This window comes from Notolabrus celidotus, chromosome 21 (genome assembly GCF_009762535.1).
Source record: "Notolabrus celidotus isolate fNotCel1 chromosome 21, fNotCel1.pri, whole genome shotgun sequence".
In the NCBI taxonomy this organism is placed as follows: Eukaryota; Metazoa; Chordata; class Actinopteri; order Labriformes; family Labridae; genus Notolabrus; species Notolabrus celidotus.
In genome coordinates this window covers 2859041-2877409 of record NC_048292.1, presented here as the reverse complement: position 1 = coordinate 2877409, position 18369 = coordinate 2859041, and the positions used below count along the sequence as shown (strand labels likewise).

General features: G+C 44.9%; 1 protein-coding gene across 2 annotated transcripts; it reads right to left on the bottom strand.

The window, feature by feature from the left end:
* Window positions 1–283: 283 nt before the first annotated feature.
* Window positions 284–18226, bottom strand: vezt (vezatin, adherens junctions transmembrane protein). Of its 2 annotated transcripts, none has more exons than XM_034673829.1 (12): window positions 18022–18226; window positions 16739–16876; window positions 9884–9973; window positions 9600–9784; window positions 8782–9066; window positions 8069–8227; window positions 7770–7917; window positions 6333–6718; window positions 5933–6126; window positions 5570–5676; window positions 5274–5481; window positions 284–3433 (listed from the first exon to the last, which is right to left on the bottom strand). In XM_034673829.1, the coding sequence occupies exons 1-12, from the start codon at window positions 18055–18057 to the stop codon at window positions 2877–2879; spliced, it is 2493 nt and encodes an 830-aa protein (XP_034529720.1). In that variant the 5' UTR covers window positions 18058–18226; the 3' UTR covers window positions 284–2876. The 2 variants fall into 2 exon arrangements, with proteins under 2 accessions (XP_034529720.1, XP_034529721.1); XM_034673830.1 differs by having other exon boundaries at window positions 8069–8215.
* Window positions 18227–18369: the final 143 nt, after the last annotated feature.

Here is an 18369-nt window from a genome sequence, read left to right as displayed (position 1 = left end):
TCTCAGCTGATTTGTTTGATGCCAAACTAGAGTTACTGAAACATGCTGCTCTACTTCTTAAAGTATTAAACTAAAAGACAGAGGACCTCGTATGTGAAGCTGTGAGACCTGTGTTTAATGCTCCAAAGTCAGCCCCAGGTTTAAAGGGAGCACCAGCTGCTGTGGGGGAGACAAATGCAAAATCCCTTAAAACATATCAAGTAACCCACCGAACCTGTTTCTAACCCGGACCCCGTGAGAGCGTGTGAAACATGAGCAACAGAAAAGACTGGAGGACACAACCAACACTTCAGAACGGTTTTTATTTCACGTTTGGAAAATGCAGGAGGGGGGGGCGGGGGGAGACCTCATCCCAGAGAGAGGGTGCAGGAGGGTCAGGACAAGGCAGACATGGTGACGAGGGAGGGTGGAGGACGGGGTGAAGGCAAACATCAGGAATCTTATGGCGACTTCATATGAAACATGACTTTTTAAGATTGCCCTCACGTGAGAGAAAGACTTTTTTTTTTCACTTAACCCGTACAAGTATTTGATTTTTTAACCTCACAGCCACAGTTCAGTGAATTCATGCCACACAAGTCATTCAATACAGTGTCGAGTCATCGATGAGTCCTCCTGCTCCGTCTCTTAATACAGTAAAGAGTCCTAAATGCGATCATGAATGGAGGCTGGGCTGCATGTCCGCTCTGCAGACGCTCGTTCATCGTGTCCAGTCACAGCGGAGAGATGGATTGGACAAAAATAAAGCGCTCGTAGTAAAAATAGAGTTTGACTTCCTCCTCTTGAACTTTGTGTGTTTACATATCCGTCTGCCTGTGAGGGTTGATGTCAGCTGATTCAAGGCTTACGCTGCAGATGTGTTAAGACAGAATGCACGGATCCTTTTTCACTGCATCGACCAAAACTTCAAATTAAGAAAGTACAGAAGTGAAAAGCAACAATCGTTTAGTCGAAGAGAGCGTGTGGGAGCAGTTTCAGCTCCTTAAATTTAAACAAAACAATAACTTTTAGGACACAGATGTTCTGAAATCTGCCTTTTTATGCAGAAAGTACAAGAAATACTTCTACTCCAGTTTAATAGCGACCCTTTAGTTCTTTTTCTGGGCATTTTCTGCCTTTATGAGACCAGAAGGCTGAAGAGAGACAGGAAACATGCAGCCAAGGGTCGAGGTCGGGAGCTGAACCATTGCCGGCTGGGACGAGGACATGGCGCCCCAGCAAACTCGGTTTAAGTTCAGTATCAGATCCAGGACTTTTACCAGCAGCTGTTTAGATCATCAATCAATTCATAGATTTTAATATTTTACTTAAATAAAAAAGTTGTAAAAAGTTTGTAATTTTACTGAGCATCATATTTAGACCATGTTTGGGTCTTCTTCTTTCTTTTGATGCATATCTTTCTCATTTTTGTAAATTAACAGACAAAAACACTTTCCCTTCACTTCAGAGAAAACAAGACTGATTAAAAAGTAGTGATGTATTCAAGCTGTAGCATTTATTATAAAAAACGTACTCCTAAAGTAACAAAAACTGCATCCTACTTTACATTTTAATTTAATATTATGTAACAAAATGCTTGATACTTTGTTACTTTACAATACCTCGTTCTTTAAATGATACAATCTGCGTTATTTTTATGTTATCGTATCAATACGCACCGAAGCGGATGAAGAAACAGATCTAGAGTCGTGTTTCAACCCAGAGCAACTGTCGTTGAGTTACAGTACATGAAGCATGAAGCGAGCACCGCTAATGAAAACAGGAAGTGACACGTTATTTATCCATGTGTCAAATGAATCATTTTTCTGGATTGAGGTCATTAAAAACAAAGATGACTGAAAGTTTTGTTTTTATTTCTGTGGTATCATAATTAAAGCTCCTGTGAGGAACTTTGGCGCCCCCCCTGTGGACAAAGTGAAACCTCTATTGTTGCAGAATTAATTATGTTTCTGACTTGAAATCTCCTCCTGCTTGTAATTAACACTCATTAAGAATATTTGATGCAGAATAAGTCTAAAATGAATTTTTTGTGGCGTGCTGTCGATCACTTTGTCTGACACCTACCCCCTCGCAGTGGTTTCAGGCTTTGAAGATTAAGAGAAAGAGACTGTGGAAACCTTTGCTGATGGTTTAGATTTGGTAGGTCTTAAAGAGACAGCGCTCTTTATTTCAGCCTGTTTTATGACCACTCAAAAACTCCTCACAGGAGCTTTAAGTTTAAATTCTCATATCATGACGATCTTATTACATTTAAGTTACTTTTGCTGCACACTCTTCACACTGACTTCCTGTAACAGTGGAGATGTCATCCAGCTGCTAGCTACCTTGCTAAAGGACTCAATGAAAGTCTCATAAAGCCTCTGGTCGGTTTGGGAGAGCTGTTTGGATACATTTGATCCTTCTGTCTGAACACATCTGTTCATCACCTCTTTATACCTCCCTCCCTCCCGCTCCGATCAAACGTCCCGTCAGTAAAAGCTTGGAGTGTTTTGATCACAGTGATTGATGACGTCAGTTTGTTTTGATGAATGAAGCTACATTTCCTTTTCCTTGTTTTGTTTATTTTACAATCTTTGTTTCCACCTGCTGGACGATTGTGAGCGACGAACACGACGCGGATGTCACCGAGTAAACTGCAGACATTCTGGTCATCTGACCCCGAAACACTGGTGGGTCAGATTTTGCTTTAGTGGTTCTGGTACCTGAGTTTTAACAGCAAGAGAGCAGTAAGAGTTGAGGGTGACGAGCAGTAACGTGGACGGATGGGTGACGAAGAGGAACACTGAAGATGAAACACGAGACCCATCGATAGAGACACCCGGACGATCAGACATAAATACAGTGTCTGCTCAGAGCTTCGTTACAGCAGCTAGGGTTCAGTTTTTCTCAGGGGTTTGTTTGTTCCTCTCCTCCTCCTCTTCCTCTTCCTCCTCCTCTTCATCCCCGAACGTCTGCTCCTCCATGCTGATGAGCGACTGCGAGCGAGCAGCCACCTGTGCGGCGATGGCGGAGCTGAAGCTGAGAGCAGCCGAGCCGTGGATCTCCGTCAGTCTGTCCATCACAGACACGGCGGAGACTTTCGGCTTCATGAAACAGTCCAAACCGTTCTGCGCCTCGCCTTCCTCCAAGACGCCGTCGTACTGATGCAGCTCCGACGCTCCTCCTCCTCCTCTCGAGCAGACCGAAGCTCCGCCCGGCTCCCCTCCCCTCGCCTCCGAGCCGCAGCTGAACTCTGTCAGCGGCTCTGCTGAGGGGTCAGGACTCTCCCTGCCGTCCTCTCCTTCCCCTTCCTCCCCTCCGTTTCCTGCAGGGCGCTCTGAAAGGTGGTTTCCTTCTTCGTCACGAGTTTCTACCGATCCCAGAGAAGTCACGGCGTCTGACGGGTCTGTGGCGGAGTCTGAAGCTTCAGTGCGAGCTGACGGCGTCACAGCAGCTGGAAAAGAGGAGGAAACATCAGTCAGTGTTTATCTGATCCACAGATTTCCTGCTTTGATGTTTGATTACAAACTTTATGATTCATTCTTTATTTAGGAGATCTTTAAATCTTCACTACAAAGCAACAGTTTGATCAGATTTATGCTAAAACTTCCTACATATCTACAGATCGTTTGTTAATTGATTCATCCATCTTCACTCTGTTAACAATTTGAGTTATAGTTTCTTTATTAATCAGACATCTTCTGATTGGAGGAACCAACTACAGAGAAAACACAGGAAACATACTACCTTCATGTGTTTGAGTTTCAGAAAGCTGGTGAGACATTTCAAGACGTCACTTTTGCACAATTTCAGTCAACATCCCCCCCCCCCTGAAAACTCAGTGATTAATCTAAAAGGTAATCTGCATCATGAGGATTGAAAATAACGTATTTGTGACTACAGTTCAAACACTTTGAAGGTGGAGAAACTTGGAGTTAAAGGCTTTGTTTTAAAGCTCATTTCAACCAGATCGACACTACCAGTCAAAAGTTTGGCAACACCTTCTCATTCAAGGGTTTGTATTTATTTTAATATTGTAAACACTGTAGATTAATACTGAAGACATCAAAACTATGAAAGAACATGTATGGAATTATTTAATTAAACAAAGCAGAATCTGTTTTATATTTTAGATTCTGTAAAGTAGCCCCCTTTTTCCTTCATGACAGCTTTGCACACTCTTGGTATTCTTTCAGTCCGCTTCATGAAGTGGTCTCCTGGAATGGTTTCTAATGAACATGAGCCTTGTCAAGAGTTCATTTTTAGAATGACTTTCCTTCTTAATGTGTTTGAGACCATCAGTTGTGTTGTTCAGAGGTAGGGTTAGTACACAATGGATAGCCCTATTTGACTACTGTTGTAATCCAGATTATTTCATAGTTTTGATGTCTTCAGTATTAATCTACAATGTTGGAAATAATTAGAATGAATAAAAAACATTGAATGAGAAGGTGAGTCCAAACTTTTGACTGGTAGTGTATATTCAGTCTGTCTCTAGTCAGTGTGTGAGCTTCCACTGACTCTGTTGTTTTGTGTTTCTGCTCCATCTCAGCTTCTGCAATCCAGAGCCCTCCACAGCAGATACACAAGACTTCTTCTACTGCTGGATGCCAAAGTATAGAGCATCAAATCAGCCTGAGCAGATCGAGCGAGACAGGAAGTTAGACACAGGAGCGGAGCCAGGCCTGGAGTCAACAGGTCAGAGGTTTTCAGAGGACCAGAAAGACAACATGGATGAGGAGAGGCTCATCGTGGAGGCAGAAAACTGTTATTTCAGTAATAACTGCTGGAAAACCTCGGTCTCTTGACTCTGGCTGCTCCGTGCTGCGCTCTGAAAACACAGCCGGTGGGTGTTGACGGAGGAGGGAGCATGGATTTGGTGGAAGTCCGGAGTTACAGGACAAAATCAGCCTGATTCATCATTTTTGTAAATGTAAAGAAACCTTTCCTCAGGGCTGAAGGACACTTTGTTATTTATGTTTCTCAAACTTCTACCTTTAGTTATCAATGACTGTAAGAAAGAAAAACACTTCCACCTCCTTTCATTGAAAAAGAGAGTGATGAAGTGATTCCTATCATGCTGTAGGGCTGCAGATATTCCCTTGCACCTCTTATTAATCTATACTTTGAGTTGGAAACTGCTTTGATGTAATGAATGTGCCTTTGTTCGAATGTTTGACTTCACGTAGTAAAACCCTTCAGTATAAAAATTATCTGAACAGCCTCTCTCTGAAAATGTCAGCAGAACAATCCCTGATGATGGACTCTGACGGAGGAGACGAGCGAGTTCAGACCTTGGTCGTTGAAGAGCAGCTGCTTCCTCTTCATCCTCTCTCCCTCCGACGCACGGAAGCCCAGCACCGCTTTCAACTCCGACAGGACGCGGCGAGACTCCTCCCTCTCCCGCCGCTGCCGCTCCCGCTCCTCCGGTGACAACATGTCCGACCAGGAGTCTCTGTCTTCACCGTCAGAGTCCGAGTCAGACACGTAGGCCTCCCACTCCTGAGAGAGAACAATGTGACACCAGTTTAGGAGATATAAGAGGAGGAATCTTTACAGGTGAGGTGGAAGGTGGATATTTTCATCATACCAGCTCTTCTGGAACAGGATCCTGATCCAAGATTAACGGATAGGATGGAGGAGCAGCAGGAATCTCTGCTAGAGAGGGACCACACTGCTCCAGAGCCTCAGCATTACCTGCAGAGACGATATCAAAACAATAAAAACACATGACCTCAACAGCTCATTCTGGAGCTCTGGAAGTCTGGAGGAGCTACTTCCTCCGTGACCGGCATCAGTCTTGAGTCACAATAAAGGAAGGAGGAAGTCTGCACTAAATATAGACCTGCTGCATACTACATGAGGGGGTGTCTCTGTTTATGATGAATGTTACTAAGAACAACATACACTGAAAGAATGAACTTCCTGTGTGTTTGTGTTGCAGCTTGCTGACCTGGACAGGCGTTGGCTCTTCTCAGCATGCGCTCCACCTGGCAGATGGTGTCCTCCCAGCAGCCGGAGCTGGCCTGCATGTGAGGCTGCAGCTGGTGCAGCCGGTCGCTCAGCTCCTGGTAGCCCTCGAACGTCAGCTCCGTCGGCTCCTTGGTCACCATCAGTTTCTCCAGGTCGTCCTCCAGGATGATCATCCTGAAGGTGATGGAACACATGAGGGGAGGAGACGGAGAGTTACACACAGCTCTCTAAACTCTTCTGTATCTTTATTACTGTGTGCTATCACTGCCTTGCTGAAGGAGTGACCCAGTTTCCTAACTCTAGCCGTTAAGTCTCCTCTCGTGTTAAAGGAGGTGCTGATTGAGGGCAGTCAGGGTAATGTTTCAGTGTGTGCGTCTCACTCGCTGAGCAGGGCCTTGAGGTGCAGCTGCAGGCTCCTGATGGAGGTGTGCAGCGTGTTGAGCTCTCTGCATTTCTCCCGCGCTCTGCACGTCCTGTCGGAGCCCGTCACCCTCAGCTGCGTCTCGAAGTGTCGGTGGAAGTCGTAGCTGCGCTGCACCTCACAGAGGCAGCTGGCCAGGGCGTGATGGAGGGGCTCGGTCACTGCAGAGATGGACCGGTGCAGAGGGGGAGGAGGAGGAGGAGGAGGAGGGGGAGTGGAGGGAGGGAGGGAGGCGTCTCCTTCGATGCTGGCTTCTTCTAACTCCTCTATTCTTTGGGGGGAGAGGAGGAGAGCCAGGCGACGGAAACATTCAGAGCTCTGTCCCACCCAGAGCTGAAACAGCATCTGCAGGAGGAAGAAACCATGACACAGGAGCCTTTACACATTTCATAGAAAACTTCATCATGATGTCAGAAATATTTATTGTAAATGTAATATTTAAAATTCATACAGAATATCAAAATGTAATGTGTAATCAAGCTTCAACAAAAATCTGAGTGAAAATAAACATCCATAATTCTGAAAAAAACTCTGTTCAAAAACATCTTATTTTACAGGTCAGAGCATTTCTCAGGACTGTGTGGGCGTGGCCTAACTCTTTGATTGACAGGTCAAGAGAGAGTTCACAGCCTGCATGTTTGAGCCGTCTGATCATTATTCATTTCAAATGGTCTCTGAGTGCTGAGTCACAGAATACTTCAGAATCAGGACTTCTATCATTTATTTGTTTTATCACTCTGTAGTCTCCGGGGCATTAGGACCATGGGACGCCCGGAGCAGCGGAGGCTAAAGTGGAGTATGTGCACGCAGAGGAGCTCGGCTCCGGGTGTCAGACGGAGCTGTTTGTCTAAACTCTGAGCTGTTTGGGGAAAGTTAGTGGACCGGTCCTGGGGAACGTTAGTGAACCGGTCCTGGGGAAATGAGTGGAGCATATTCAGGACTGCTTTAGCCACTCGGCCACGGCTCAACTCAACCGCGTCCCAAAGTTTACCCAAATCACCGCAGTTAGGAGCGGAGTAGATTTGTTGAACATGTGTGCACGTGACTCAGTGTTTCATTTCTGATTGGTTGGATATTTATTACATAACAAATATCAGGTTAAACCAGCCCCCTTAAAGCCCAGTGTGAAAACGTGTTAAAAAACATAACTGAACATATTTGAAAATGGATCGAAGTTGAGTTCTAATATCTTTACATAGTTTTAAGTATTTACATATGGTCTGAAATATCTCGCCCTGATCTTAAATCTAAAGCTCCCTGACAGAAGGCTCTGTGACAAAACTGTGATATTTATCAAGTAGTTCTGCTCATATGTAGAAAAACTGTTCAGAAATCAGGCTGAGGACGTGTTTATTGTGCTCTGATATATCTTCTCTTGTTGACTCTCAGCTCTTACCTTCAGGGCGGGCAGACTGTAGTCGTCCGTCAGCTCCTGAGCCTGCTCGTCCCCCAGGTGCTCGATACCTAAGCCGAGTCCGAGCTCCTTCAGAGGCACCGCGGACACGTAGTTGGTCACATTATCGATCTCAGAGTTCAGAGGGAACGTTGGAGGAGGTTAAGGACTCAATAAGAAGATCCGGGATTCCCCACCTGGCTGTCAAAGAAATCAATACTCTGCGCTCCAGGTACACACACACACACACACACATTCTCTCTAAAGCTTCAGTACAGTCTTTGTCTCCTGGTAAAGGATATGCCTTGAGCATGTGACAGGTAGCTCTGCGCGAGGCTCTGAAGGCCGAGCGGAGCGCCCGGTAAAGTGCTTTCCTCAGTCCGATGAGCTGCTGGCCCCGTGGCATCGCCCCCGGCCCCGCCCTGCTAAAGGAGCCGGCCGCACTCACCCTGTCGAGCAAACTTGACAAGTGAAATGTGATACAACTGTGGAGACGTCCCAGAGAGGCAGGGGGGCACATACAACACTGAACAACACAGCACTAACGCAGACACAACGAGACGACTAAGACACTGAAGACAGGACACAGCGGTGACGATTAACACCGTGTGACATGCGACTGAAGGTTAATGTGCTCAATCACTCTGTGATCTGAGAGTTACACCACAAGTTTGATACCGCTCTCATCTCTGTGTGATCAATAACAACAAGCTAACTCAGCTGTCTGCTCCAACGACATCTTCACAGCACAGACACGAGAGCGGGGTCAAAGTTCACGTCTGACTCTCTGCAGAAATAAATAAATGTCACTTCTTCTTCTTCTTGTGATTGAAGTTAAACGCTGGATTATCAGTGCTAAAGCTACAGACAGACGGACACACACAGTGATCTATAATCAGTAAGAAGATAGAGCTGCTACAAGAGGAGTGAATTAACTCAGCAGGCCCAGACAGGAAGTGACATCAGCATTGTGTGATTGGGTGTTTCTAAGCAGACAGAAGGTAAAAGCACTTACAGGGTGAACCCTCTGGAGATGACCTCCGTCTCCTGCACCAGGCGCAGGGCTTTGCGCGACAGCCCCGTCAGAGTCTTGCTGTTGTGGACCAGAGACTGGAGCTGCGTGGCCCGCGCGTGGACGGCTCTCTGCATGCGGCCCAGCCTCCACAGCGTGAACCCCCGCAGCCCCACCCAGCCCAGCAACGCCAGGCCCCACGGAGCTGCTGCCAGCGACCACAGGCCCTCCGAGACGGAGCAGAGGCCGAGCAGGACCGCAGCCAGGCCGACCAGCCCTGCGACGTCCCTGAGGGAGGACGAGAGGAGGGAGTCAACCTTACTGTATGTGGTTCAACTTTAAACTCTGTCAGTAGACTCAGACTCATCGTGTCTTCTGAGGCAGAGATCTTAAAATGGAATCAAACTCTGAACATGTGTGATAAAAGCCTCGGGTATGAACTGGGAGAGGAGTCTGACAGATGTGGACTCAGAGAAACACTGAACTTAATCTATTCTGGCAAGATAAGACGAGTATGAGAGCCTTAAAGTATTCAAAACAGGAGCTTTAGCAGCCAAAATTTGCAAGCTTTCTTAGGTAATAGGTCTTTTTTCTACTTTTTCATATTTAATTAAAATTTTTGAAAGAAATATTTACACTTTTTGTGATTTTAACACCAAAAACTCATGACAATATCATATCAAATCCCCTCTTCTTAAGAGTTCTAGAAAGAACAGAATGTTTTGATTTTACTTAAAGCTTCATACGTCTTTATCTTTCACTTTGTGCTCCAGGTGTTTTGGACTTCTTGGCTCATTGAACATCTGTGTCTTCTTCCTTACCACACTGAAGGCTTGGCAATGAGGCTCGGTCTGGGCAGGGTGTTCGCTCGGCTGGACGAGGCCGAGGGGGACGAGCCGAGGGTGAGCAGGCTCGGGTCTAGCAGCTCGATCAGCTCCACGTCCTCCTGCAGCAACACGTCCTGGTCCAGAATGCACCTCACCGAGTACTGGCCGAACACGCCGTCCTGGGAGGGAAGAAGGAGAGAGAGAGAGAGACTTGAAAGAAATGCTAAAAGGTGCTGCGTTCAGAGCCAGCATTCCTTCCTGTTTCTTATTCCACCTACCAGCTGCTGCCCCAGCTTATGAGAAGCAGCCGCCTGGTGAAGAGGACTCCATCTCCACAGGGCTTCAGCCAGCCTCCACAAGCGTCCTCCCTGAACACACACACAAACACACACACACACACACACACACACACACACACACACACACAGAGAAGGTAAGAGGTTAGTCAGTTAAACACATAGACTGTATAATAATGGACGTAGTATCCATGACGTCACCCATCTGTTTCTGAAGCACTGTTTTGAGGCCAATCGGTTGCAGCAGCCATATTGGAAATGTTGAACTCGACCTAACTCCTAACTGCTGTTGAGTGTGACGTAAAGAGGCGGGCTTTGAGCCTCCTAGCCAACAGCTAAAATTCACCCCCCGTACAGTGTGAGCCGATTGAGAAATTAGCTATCCAGACTACACTCGTCTTTTGTACCAGGCTGTAAACATGTTTATTTCTGCTGTAAAGATCGTCTTTTTTGAATTGGTATGTATGTGGTTTCCGGTACTTCCGGAGCCAGCCTCAAGTGGACACTCGATGAACTGCAGTTTTTAGCACTTCTGCATTGGCCTCATAATTTTGGACCGGAGGTTGCTGATTGGTGTGTACAGACTCTTTCACCGGGTTGGCACCATGCTGAGGTGTCCAGTACAGAGACATCAGCAGCAGATCCTTTAAGTCCTGGATGCTGTGAGGTCCTGCCTCCATTTGTCCAGCACATCCCACAGATGCTGGATTGGACTGAGATCTGGAAAATTTGAAGACCAAGTCAATGCTGTTGTGTTCCTCCGGGCCACCTTCGTTCTGCTCTTGTTCTGATGCTCATTGTGCATTGACGAATGGAAGACCATACGTATCGTGCGTCACAGCAGCGTCTTGACCTGGAGAGGACATCCTCGCTGCATCGATGAGAGGGGTGAGCAAGGGAGCATTTCACTGTATTGTTCATTGTCAGTTTTTATACACTGTACCTTTAAGAACCCAAACAGAAGATGTTTTTCACCAAAATGGTGCAGACACTATATTTTGGACGATGTGCAGGAGTTTGTATGCCAATTTTGGGGGAGGCTGTAAACATGTTTATTTCTGCTGTAAAGATCGTCTTTTTGAATGGGTGTGTATGTGGTTTCTGGTACTTCCAGAGCCAGCCTCAAGTGGACACTCGATGAACTGCAGTTTTCAACACTTCCACATTGGCTTCATATTTTTAGGCCAGAGGTTTCCGCTTGTTTTAAACTTTAAATAAAGATCATGAAACCCTCCACAACGTACAAACATCTATAAACACGAGGCTGGTTTTAAACAGCACGGAGCATAGAGCGCTCTAAGCTCATTAGCTCACACTCGATCCTCTTTACGATGAAGCAATACCCACAATTCACTGTTTTGTTTTCAAGAATTTGCAAGCACAACGTTCAGCTTTTCCAAACAACTGAAGGTTGTTTCTGCATCAAGATGTCAACGCACTTTAAGATTTGAGGCCCCCGTGTTGCTCGGGTTGTGTTTGGACGTCTCAGACTGTTTACAGAGACGAGTCCACAGGCCCAGGAATGCACGGGCATAAAGAAGGAGAGACACCAAACAAAGGAGTGTTTCCAGTGAGAGGGGGGGGAACAACTTCTGTCTTTCTCTGGAGCTAAAAGAATCCTTCCTTTCCGTTCCTGAAACATGTACTTTAAAAGTTTTATTGTTGCTAAAAATGTCAACATTCAGTTAAAGTAGGAAACAGGACTTCAGTGAGTGGTTTCTGTGCTGCTGCTGCTGCAGAGCTACATTAGACCTGTGAGTGTTTTTACAAACACACATCACTCGTATTGTTGTTTCCCAAAAGAGTCTGTCTCCCAGGAGACTCCTTTGTACCATGACTGTGGTTGTTTGTGAGTGTGCAGCGTTTCTGTTTAACGGGTGTGTGATTCCTGGAAAAAGACTTAAAGAAGAAGAAGAAGAAGAAGAAATGACTGACAGAGTCGCAGGTGACTGTTTTAGAGTGTTAAATCTTAGAGAGCTGAGTTTCATGTGGATGAAGGTGGTGTGTAACTTCCCCTAAAGTCCATACTGAGTGAAGTAAATGTACAGCAAACTGTCCAAAACTGACATATATCAACTTTTCACATCTTAAAATGAATTAAAAACAAGTAAAGATGCAGAAACTACAAACTGAGAATCAATTTGGGAGCAATTTGACTTCACTAAAGTTGCTTTACTGACAACAAGTACCAAGATATAGATAATAAGTTATATCCATTATTTATACAGTCTGTGGTTTAAAAAGAGAGATTTAGCTTCATGATGACTCTGTGGAGAGCAGCAGACACATGCAGTGATTGATCCAGACTGGGCAGCCTGACCCTGTTCCCAAGGGGGGGTGGTAAAAGCTGAACCAAAGGCCGCAGTAGTATTGATCCCTGATTGGAGACTGAGCTTCCTCTCTGTAGCATCAAAGCAGCTGATCCCAGCTCGTGCTACAACCCGGATGATGTAAACAGCGTTCAGATTAACTCCCATACGTCTCCTCACTCTCTCTACTGTATCACACCCTGACTGCTCGGCACGGTCGTCTCTTACTCATCAGTATTCTCCTGCTGTCACACACAGATGACTGCAGCGTATGACCGCCACTGTACAAGACAACAGACACACTCATGAGTCAAAGAAATCATCTGTTCCTGCGTTTTAAACGAGGGTATTGTTGCGTTCGGTGTCCTCTCTGCGAACATGAGACGCATGCCTTTGAGGGAAATCTAAAACCACACTGAAGACTCACCTGAGACAAAAAGAAGCTGTTCTCATGGTCACACAGAGGTAAATACTGAAGGAGGGAACTATGTGATTTATTCATTACCCTCAACAACGTTCGTGAAAACCAGTCTGAGGACTTTAACCGGCTTTTGTGATCCTGCTTTCACTCAGTTAAGACCATTCCTTACGTTTTGACCAGTGGACCCAGGGTCTAAATGTAGTTCAGGAGTAGATAATCTCCCCCCTAAAAAGCCCCTGCTGGGGGGGTAGTACTTTGCAAAGGTCCCGGGGCTTTCGAGGGGCAGGGCCTGCAATGCTGAACGTGTCTGATTGGTAGATTAACCACAGTGTTTTTATTCCGCCCGCCGTCCACAATAACATCACACACATCTGTGATGCACTTGATTTCTCTTTCTTTCATTAGTTTTTATTTGTTCTATCTTTTTTGTATGTGTGTGTACTTTTCAAAAGAAGAAGCTGGGATTCTCTTGATTTAGCAGCTTGTAACAGTAGTCTTCTCTCAGCCCACCGTGAATGCGTCTCTCCCGGTGTTATGGTTTTAAAAGTGACCCTGTAAACTGGAGACCTTCAGCTGAACGTGTCAGTGTTTGTGGAGTTTACACAGCTGTTGAAACACAGAGGGAGTTCCTGGGAATGCAAACTAGTTTAGTTTTTATTAAGATTTCAAAATATCCTCATCAGATATTTAATGATCATCTAAAGACGTTTATGAGGCATGCATCCGGCTGAGAGTCTTCAGTTAACAGGGTCGCTGTTTAAACCAAAACACCGGTCGATCTCTGCCACGGCTTTTTGAGTTCAAAAGGATTTTAAAGCCGTGTTGAAACGTCTTTGCTACTCGCGCTTATCTCCTCTCACGTGTTGATTCAGTGAATCCATCTGTGATGAAATATAGCACCATCTAAAACAGCGCCAGCTGAGTCTCTTCATGCTAACAGGCTAACTGTTGTGTTGTTCATAATGATACCTGCCTGTCTGTCTGCTTCTATGGTGTCATCTGTGATGAATGGCATTCCTCTTTGTTTTACTGCCCTCTACTGGTCTGGTGGTGTAGTGCCTTTACTTTTTTTCCTCCATACGTCACTGGCCTGATTTGCACAATCTACCCGTAACGCAGACAACAACGGGGGCACAGGAACCTTTTAGTTCCAGGTAAAGTAGTTCTGGGGGCTAAAAGACCCCAGAACTCTTGGTCCAAATGCACCTCGAGTTGCATGTTTCCCATTGAATGCAAAGAAATGAGATATACTGCTTTGTCCGCAGGGGGCGCCAAATCCACACAAACCAAAAGTTTGTCACAGGAGCTTTAATGTCACCACTTTGCATGACTCCACATGTATCTTGGAATAAGGTCATTCAGGACATTTGCACGTCCTCTACATGCCACAAATGTTGAATAAAAAGCTCTGACACGACCGTCTGGCTGTTTATTGATCAGACAAACTCGTCCGTCTGCGTGCGCGACATGTTTGCCCCCCCGCTCCGACTTTATCAGAGCTCCAGGAAACCGCTCACCAAGGGAAAGAGCCGAAAGCTTTCCTGTCTCATCCCAATCTCTCATCCTCCAAAACTCCTTACAACAACAGCGGCGCGGAGAGGAAGCGTGACACGTACGGAAAGTTCCCTGAACGAAACAAACACGACACTGTTTCCTGTCCAGAGTGGCGTCAAGTGATCCAGAGCATCCCAGGACACATCATGAATCTCACTCCACGACACTCTTTAACACTTTGATGAATGGAAGTGGAATCGGTGTTCAGATTGAAGAGTTGAAGAGCACAGAAATCCACTTGAAGCAAAGAGACTAATAAACGACACCAATGTAAGCACGCAGATTGAGAGAGGATGCTCACAGGGGAAGGAACAACGTCAGAGCGTGTGACGACAGTAATCATATTGGAGCTATCTTTGGAACGATCAGAACAGGAGAGAGATACACAACAGGAAGTAGAATCCAGGCAGCGTAAAGAACATATAAATACCTGCATGTGTGTGGAGGAGGAAGAGCTTCTTGTTATGTTGTGTCCGACTGATTAAAGCATAAACCAGTGAACAACAGTGTGTGGATGTTGATGTGATAATGATGGAGTCAACAGACAGATGTATTACTTTCTGTCTGACTGCAGAGGTCAGACGGTGACACATGCAGCCTCAGGGCAGGGGTGCAGACTGTTGGTCCAATTATGGGGGTTAGTTAGAGCCACAGTGTTACCCTAACTGTGTCTTTGTTCACTGAGAGAGTATGGATCATCTTCATATTACATGAATTATATGGAATACTATCCAACAGACTTTAAAGATGATATCTATCCCCTCTTTTGCAGAGTTTAAGACTTTGATCTCTGACCCTGTGTCTCAGATTTTAATTAATCTATTGTTTTGAGATGATTGCGTGTGTGTTTGTTGTTTCTAAAGTGTGTGTGATCTCAATGACATTGGAAATAAAGGAAACCTCATATCCTTTTGAGAATAAATGGGATTGAATTGAATATTACATCATCTACATCTAATAAGACTTCTTTGTTTTTCACAAAGACTTATCACTTTCATTAACTGACTGATCTGCAAACACTCTTGCAATTCAGGGACTGTCTTCACTCACGCTGTTTTTTCTGCCCTGGCAGCACCCACTACTTCACTCTCAATGCACTTCCCACCAATTCAATCTGTTTTTAAATGCTGTCTATGCTTTATTTTTGTTTTATTCAATAGCTTTTACAAAGAAAATATGAAAACGATTAATAGAATTTTTTTACTTATATTTTAGATTTCTATATTTATCGCCCTTACTGTCTTTTTGTTAAGTACCGGTGTTCTAATCACCGTGTCATATTCCTTGTGTGTGCGAGCTCACTTGGCAATAAAGCTTTCTTGAATATTGAATCTGATTGGTTAGTGATGAAGAAGGGACATTGATGAGTGTGGTAGTATTCCAAAGGGAGTGCGGCACTAGCAGCGACTAAAAGGTGCTGCTGGTGCAAAAGAAGCTGTTAGTGGACACAGGCCCTAATCCTTCAGTTTATATAAGTTGGAGATTTGTGACAAGAAGAAAAGCATAATTCTTTTCCTTCAAGTTCTTGTCGACCAAAGTAAATGTATAGAAACTTTCCCAAGCTGACACATATTAACTTTTCTCATTATATTTAAACTTTCTTTAATATGTGTACATATACATATACATGTTCCTATGTGCATAATTATGAATTTGTGTATATCGGTATGTGTATGGTATGATATGTTTCTCTCATTAGACGAGTTGTTATGTTCACAGTTTTTTGCTGTAAATAATCTGTCAAATTGGGGTGCTGGGGGCCTAGTGGTCTAAGCGCCCCACGTATAGAGGCCATAGTCCTCGTTGCAGGGGTCGCCGTTCGACTCCCGGCCGGTCGACCATTTACTGCATGTCTTCCCCCGCTCTCTACTCCCCACATTTCCTGTCTCTCTTCAGCTGTCCTGTCAATAAAGGCAAAAAAGCCCAAAAATGTAATAATAATAATCCGTCAAATTTCTGTTTTTTGTCTGAATTTGTTTTGTCTGTTTTTTTGTTTGTATTTTCTGCTCTGTCTTTTGTTTTGTTTTATTTGTATTTATTTTGTTATTGTATTGTCATTATTTGTGTCTTTATTTGAATGTTTGTAAAAAAAACCCAAAACATTTCAAATCATAAAAAATAAATAAATCTCATTTTAAAATGAATTAAAAACAAGTAAAGATGCAGAAACTACAACCTGAGAATCAATTTCAGGTCTGTTTTGCTTTGCTAAATTGCTTAACTTACAAATATGTACCACGATACAGTAAATAAGTTAATTTTCAGAGTCTGATCATTTTTAATCTCTTGAAGTCATCTGAGTTAAGGTGACTGGACCACCTATCCTTACATTTACAGTCACCTTCATTCATAATCAGTGGTACCTTTGTATCAAAAATCATTAAAGATAAATGTTGTTGGTTGTTTGATCCATTTCACCTCCAGACACTTCAGATCAGAGCCAAGAGATGACATTAAAGTCATGTTGTCATCAAATCAACTCTCTGATTAGATGAAAAACAACAGAACAGGTGTGATGTTAAATTCATGTGGAGGATGGGAGTCTGGACTCACTTTGGTTTTATGAGAAGCTCCATCAGGAGAGGTGGCGTCTCCCTCTTGTCCATCGTAGTCCTCGTCCGGTGTTGCCGTCGGACATGCCTCGAAGTCTGTGTGTCCTAAATCGTGCAGGTACTGGAAAAGAGGAGAGTTCTGCAAAGGAAAAGAGAGACGTTGAGCCATGGTTGAAGAATGCTGGATGAGAAGAGTGACGGCTGAGTTGAGGAGGAAGGGAAGGAGGGAAAATCCTGAGCCTGGAGTGGATTGAGCCGACACTCATGCTGATTCTGCCCTGGTTTTGTCACAGCGTGAAAATGTGCCCGATAAGTGAGGGTAAAGCATTCGTCAAGTTGGTGTACTTCCCCTCAGGAGTCATCAGCACCTCTCTCTCTTTAACAGCTTAACTTCACAGCTCCAGGAGGAACGCAGTAAAGACAAAGTGTCTTCACATGTGAGCTGTACATCCTCACACACTCATGCGCATGTCAGGGCTGTCATTTCAGCCTCTACCTGCACCCCAGATTTCCCTGAAATCCCTCTCTTCTGCCTGGAAACAGGACTAAACGCAAGCACAAGACCTTATCTCCTTATGCAGAGCTCTGGAACTTTCCTACCCTGAACAAAGAAACCTCACACAGAAATGTGCCGTGAAATAAGCAGAAAGAAGGAAAATATCCCATGCTAGGATCTGTCCAGTGGATGCATGACCCAGTTGTTTCCCAGCTGCTGGTTCTCTGATGCATGGAGAACATGTCTGTGTTACACTTTTGCACAGGAGCATCACATTTTCATTAATTTAGCTATCATTCATAATTAAACACTGCATGTCCAGATAGTAAGCATTGTACTCACATGCATTGTCACACGCAGTCTCAGCTCATGTTGTCATCATCCAGATGTAGCTGTGTGTGTGTGTATGTGTGTGTGTTGATGTGTGTGTGAGGGTTTTTTCCAGAACCGACGCATTGGATCTGGTCATCCCCACCCCACCTCTAACTACCAGTCTGATGAAACACCAGCAACAATGGCACCTTAGCACCCAGCTCAGCCTCCTCCCATGACCAGCAAAGCTCCTTGGCAGAGAAATCATCAGCAGGCAGCCAATTATGTGGCTTTGTTTTGGTCTGTCAATGCATGGCAACAGGGTTAACTGCTGCTAATGACAGGCTAGCACACCTACAGGCATGCTAAGCTAACTGACAGAGCTAGCTGCTGTTACAGAACCCAACGGTGCTGCTGAGGGATGACAAAGCATCAAGTACAAGTTTCACAAACAAGCTAACAGCGATGCTACAAACCTCAAATACCACATCTTCATCGAACTCCTCAGTCATTGCTCTCCTCCATCCACACACAGCCCGCTCTGCATTCTGAACTTGTAGGCGGCAGCAGTCGAGAACAGCCGTTGAGAAGTTAGTAGTTAGCCGGTAGCTAAACTTCCTTACAAACTACACTTCCCAGAGTGCAACAGCGCAGCCGCAGCTCTCTCTCGCGAGTAACGGTTAAGCGCTGGGGCGCTCGAGCGCCTCAAGTGGTCGCGAGTCAGCCGTTAGAAAAGATAGGCAAGGAAGAGAACTACAAAGCTAACGGAAGAATTAAGAAGAGCACCGGAAGTGCCTTTCAAAATAAAAGTTTAGCTATCGTGA

What these genes read in the sequence shown, in the direction of transcription:
- vezt (XM_034673829.1), bottom strand. Translation starts at nt 18,057, where the DNA reads ATGACTGAGGAGTTCGATGAAGATGTGGTATTTGAG. An exon ending in GAGCTTCTCATAAAACCAAA is followed by an intron (nt 9,974 to 16,738) that starts GTGAGTCCAGAC and finishes GTGTGTGTTCAG; the next exon opens with GGAGGACGCTTGTGGAGGCT. An exon ending in ATTGCCAAGCCTTCAGTGTG is followed by an intron (nt 9,067 to 9,599) that starts GTAAGGAAGAAG and finishes GTCCTCCCTCAG; the next exon opens with GGACGTCGCAGGGCTGGTCG.